The sequence below is a fragment of the Mus caroli genome, chromosome 4, assembly GCF_900094665.2.
Source record: "Mus caroli chromosome 4, CAROLI_EIJ_v1.1, whole genome shotgun sequence".
NCBI classification, from domain to species: Eukaryota; Metazoa; Chordata; class Mammalia; order Rodentia; family Muridae; genus Mus; species Mus caroli.
Window position 1 is genome coordinate 128520978 of NC_034573.1, and position 5331 is coordinate 128526308.

At 49.0% G+C, this 5331-nt stretch overlaps 1 protein-coding gene across 1 annotated transcript; it reads left to right on the top strand.

The window, feature by feature from the left end:
• Positions 1 to 1690: 1690 nt before the first annotated feature.
• Pla2g2a (phospholipase A2 group IIA) lies at positions 1691 to 5021 on the top strand. The gene is made up of 5 exons (XM_021160401.1): positions 1691 to 1729; positions 2489 to 2541; positions 2718 to 2862; positions 3093 to 3202; positions 4584 to 5021. Exons 2-5 carry the CDS (start codon positions 2499 to 2501, stop codon positions 4724 to 4726), a joined length of 441 nt encoding a protein of 146 aa, XP_021016060.1. The 5' UTR covers positions 1691 to 1729; positions 2489 to 2498; the 3' UTR covers positions 4727 to 5021.
• Positions 5022 to 5331: the final 310 nt, after the last annotated feature.

Here is a 5331-nt window from a genome sequence, read left to right on the forward strand (position 1 = left end):
CCTTCCCCTTCCCCTTCCCTTTCTTTTTTTCTTTTTTTTTCTTTTTCCTGGCCAGTTGAGGGGCTCCTGGCTGACTCACCAGAGAAAAGAGCTCTAGCAATAAATTCTCTTACTTAATCCCCTGCTGCTAAACAGCGTGTGTTAAGTCACCAGAAATTAGCACTAAGTTAACCACAAATAATAAGAAGATACAGTGTAAGAGGCCAGCGCTTATTTACACATAAAGAGTTACATTTTTGGCGCTTATTTAAGCACAGAACAGTAAGGAAGAGTTAAGTTTACAGTGCTTAGTAAAGCACAGAGAGTCAAAGGAGTAAAGACGCTGTGTTTAATAAGGAGCAGAGAGTTATAAAATAAAGATACAGCACATACTAGAGCTCAGAGAGCTGAAGAGAAACGAAGCCAGAGGTTTTCAGCTACAGAATAAGCAAGAGACTGTTGAGTTTTCCTGAAGCTGTCAGCTTCTAGCCCCTAATACAGATGGAGAGAGATATAAGGCCAGGGGTCATTCAGTCTTTAGCTGTCATCCAACTCCGTGTTCTGCCTCAGCTCTGTCCCCTAAAGGCTGGGGCAGGCCCTTGTCTGCTCTAGCACAGTTCTGGAGAAAAGCTGATGGATTTTTCCAGATTTAAGAATTCCTATGGGACTGGTAAGGTGGCTCAGTGGTAAAGTGCTTGCCTTGCAGTCCCAAGACTTGAGTTCAGTACCCAGAACCCATGTAAAAAAGCCTGGTGTGACAGCACACATTTGTAACCCAGATGCTGGGGGTGGGAGTGGAGTGGGAGTCAAGATAACCAGATCCTAAGGAGTTGCTGGGCAGTAACCTTAGCTTACTTTGTGAACTCCAGGTCTCAAAAAACCAAAAAACCAAAAAAAAACAAAAAACAAAAAACAAAAAAACCAACAAACAAAAAACAAAATAGAGCAGACAGCTTCTGAAGAATGATATCCAAGGTTGTCTTCTGAATGTCACATGCATGCACACACACACACACCGGCACACACACCTGCACACACAAGAACAACCACAGAAATATAAACACATGCAGAAGAAATCGTGGAAGGAAAGAGGAGGAGAGTGAAGAGGAAGAAGAAGGAAATATGGAGGCGCTGGCCCTTTGGTTGACAGAGACTGCGTCATCCAATCCTTCCCATGCTAGAGCAGACAGTGGGGGTCCCAAGAACTCATTCTTATCGCCTCCCAAGAAGTCTGCATGGCCTTGAAACTTCACAGAAGCATCTGTGATCCAATGAATGAATGATTGACAGAGGAAGTGAACAAACTATACAGAATCAATGTAACCTTTCCTATCCCCGAATGTCACGATGTATCAGAAGAAAGAAACATCCTAGACCTTCAAACACCCATTCACTACACTCTATACAGTCCTTGCAAGCTCTCAGAAGTGACTGCTGGGAGGTGTCCGGTAGTCACACCCAGATGGGTTTATGGAAAGTTCCCCAGTCAGGAGAGGTTTTGAAATCAGCTCAAATTTATGATGGCGGCATCCCATGGTATGAAGGCTTTTCCAGCCCTCAGGGCTGCCCTGCCAGCTGTTGGGGAACAAAAGGGGGACAAAAAGGGCGTTGGGTATGCCCATCTGTGAATCCACTATTTGACCACACCCACCTCCCCATCCCTGCAGAGGGAAGAGCTATTTAAGGGCAGTTGGAATTCAGGAAAAACAAGACAAGGCCTTGAACAAGAAACCATACCACCATCTAAGAGGTACATGCCCAGAATCTCCTGCCCTTTGGATGCATTTGAGTGGTTATGCAGGTGAGTGTGAGTATGTGTGTGCAGATGGACATGCCTGTGGATGGGAGCCCCATCAGGTAAATATGTACAAGACAGCATTCATGGGCAAGTATGTTGTATGGGTTTATGAGGGTGCTGGGGGAGAATTTGGGAGCATGTGTGTTTACATGCCATCAGTAGTGGGTTAGAAAGGCATCATGTGTACATATATGTAATTGTCACAGGATTAGAAGGGCAGCATGTGCGTGTCCACGTAATTCTCGTAGTGTTGGAAGAGAAAGGCATCGTGTGTGCATGCATGTAATCAGCTTGCAAAGAGAATGCTCAGTTTTAGCTGGGGAGGAGACTGTCGGGATCAGACTCCACGGGTGGGCTTTCCAAGCCTTGAATCTAACTTGAGGACACAGATGGAGTATATAGTGAGGGGAAACATTGCCTTCAAGCCCCAGTTCTGGGGAATGAGTCCAGTCTCCCAGGAGGACTGACGGAAGTGCAAGAGTCACATCATTCCTGTATGAGGAACAGGTCCATGAAGCCAGGAAGGGACAAGGGTGACGTGTGCGATGCACAGTTGGAAGCCACTCTGTGTGCACTCTGTGACCTAGCCCCCATGCAAGTGCACATATGTGCCTCTGGGGCTGCTAAGTCAGACAGCTGAACAGGGACTGGAGTAAAGGCTGAGCTGTCCTGGGAGGACATGCCCAAACCGTGTGTACCTGTCCTTCACAGAGCTGACAGCATGAAGGTCCTCCTGCTGCTAGCAGTCTCAATCATGGCCTTTGGTAAGCGTGGACCCTGAACTCCTCCCCTGGCTTTCCTTCCTGTCAGCCTGGCCCCTTCCTCGGTGTGAGGAGGAAGAAGCCATTTGTGGAGAGAGAAGGGAGCAGAGAGATGCCATGTGGAGATGGGGCTCAGGGCTTACCACCCTTTACCAGGTCATTTCTCCATTTCCTTTCAGGCTCAATACAGGTCCAAGGGAACATTGGGCAGTTTGGGGAAATGATTCGGCTTAAGACAGGAAAGAGAGCTGAGCTTAGCTATGCCTTCTATGGATGCCACTGTGGCCTGGGTGGCAAAGGATCCCCCAAGGATGCCACAGACTGGTAAGGCCACTCCAGTTCTCCTATTTTCTGTCATTCTGGCTGGGTGGGACTAGGAGGGAACTGGTACCCACTACCTCACTGTCCCAGTGGTTTCCAGCCAGCCGAGGTCAGCACATTGGGAGCTCTGCTCTGGATCACTCCTAAGTTCTTGAGTTTCTGCTCAGAATCACAAAGGTCAAAGGAAATGCTGGGATGCCAGGCAGCCTCTATAAGATCTGTCCCCCATCCAGGTGCTGTGTTACTCATGACTGTTGCTACAACCGCCTGGAAAAAAGTGGATGTGGTACTAAGTTACTGAAATACAACTACTCCCACCAAGGGGGCCAAATCACCTGTTCTGGTAAGACCCTGAGATGCCTACCTGCTTCCTTCACGAGGTTGTTGAGCACACGCATGCATGCTGGGAACTTTGCTGGTGCATGCAGGGAATTTATCCCTGCTGTAAGAACCTCACAGTTGAATAGGAAGCAAGAACAAATGGTGAAGAGGGTGGCAAAGACTCCTAACAGGGAGTCAGCAAAAGCCTTCTCACAGCCTGATGCTTAAGGTAGACCCTGTAAACAGTGGAGTGTAAGCTGAATCCTAGGCGGTGAAGCACACACATCCCCTAAAACAGGACACACACAACCACCCCCCAAACAGGGCAGAGCATGGCCAAAAGATTAAAGAGGACAGGGTCAGTCACTCTGCTGCCCAATGGACAGGTGAGGATGAGTCTGAGCAGTGGGACCATGAAGGGACACGGTCAAGTCAGGACTTTCTGGACATCGTGTGCTCCAGCAATAGGGGTCTATTACTTAGCAAAGCAGCAAGAAGCACATTTGTCAGCCTGGCTGCAGAGTGCCTGGGCCACAGGGAGGGGGCGCAAATGAGCCATGCTGCCTACAGGAGAAAGTAAGTCAGGGTGGGAAGCAGCCTTGCTCACACTGGAAAGATGGGTGAGAATCCACAAAAGTATGTTGCCAGGCCTGGGCAACTTCTACAGCACAGGGTCAGTCCTGCTCCTGGGCTCTGGCACAGTGCCAGCATCTGTGCTTATTCTATAAGATGCATTAAACTCCCAAGAACCCAGGGCTCTGATGATGGGTGACTTTCTCTCTCTAAGACTCTTTCGAGAGGGGAAAACGAACACTTTCCAGAAGCCCCTGTTGCGTCCTTCCCTTGGAAATTCAGTCAGGAGAGAGCTGCTACCTTAAGACCAACCTCAGGCAAAGAGAGAGGGCAGACCGTACGGGCTTTCACCAAGGCCATCCATCCTGAGGCATCCAAGGCTCACTTACACAAGCAGACCTGTGAGCAAGAAGGCAGGACCAGAGATGTAGCTCAGCTGGCTGGCTGCTAGCCTAGCATACGTGAGGGCCTGGGTTCCGCCCTCAGCAGTATGAAATGAGCAAAATTTGGCATGACCCGAATCCCAGTGCTCATGTGGAGGCAAGAGGACTATAAATTCAAGGTCATCCTCAGCTACTTAGAGAGGTCAAAGGCAGCCTAAGCTACAGAGACCCTGTCCATTAAACAAGCAAACAAACAAACACCTAGAAGAAGATGGCTAGGGAGGGAGGCAAACCTCTGGCAGCTCCATGTGTGCCCCTAGCAGATGGTCAGATGGGGTTCTGCCTTCCCAGGAACCCTAACGCTTATCTTAGAAGAGACAGGTCCCCACGAGCAGCAGCCAGGAGATAGTAATCATCAGCTCTGTGTCCGTTTCCCCCTGATTTTAGCAAACCAGAACTTCTGTCAGAAACAGCTGTGTCAGTGTGATAAAGCCGCTGCTGAATGTTTCGCCCGGAACAAGAAAACCTACAGTTTAAAGTACCAGTTCTACCCCAACGTGTTTTGCAAAGGGAAGAAGCCCAGATGCTGAAAAGAGCCATCTCCTGAAACACCCGGACTTGTGCATCTCCCATAATACCTCTCCCAGCCCCACCAAGTTTCCCAGTGATAAAGAAAACACCCCTCTCCCACCCTAGTGGCAAGGTGGGGGCCCTTCTCTCTTCACCCACAATGAGACCGAAGTCTCCTGAGTCAGACTGACCTTTCCCCACCACTCCACTACCTTGAATCTGTCTACTTCCACCTTTCTCTTGGCATCCAACTTCCTGCTTCGTACCTAAGAGAGTCCTGGGAGGCTCTCACAAGTAAAGCAATTCATCAAACAACTGCGTGTGTGTTCTCATAACTTGGAATGAGACGAATATAAAGTATGCATACTAAAAGTACAGGCCTCAAGGCCGGGGGTAGGGGGTTCAGTACGTAAGAGTATTTATCATAAAAACGTGAGGTCCCATGTTCAACCCCCAGAACCCAGGTACAAAAAGTGCACACTTGTTTACAATTCTAGTTGTAAACGAAGAAGAAACAAAGCAAGTGGATCCCTGGGGCTCAGTGGCCAGCCAGGCTAGCTGGATCAGCAAGGTCGAGGTCAGTGACAGACCCTGCCTCCATAGACAAGGTACACGGATGGCATCC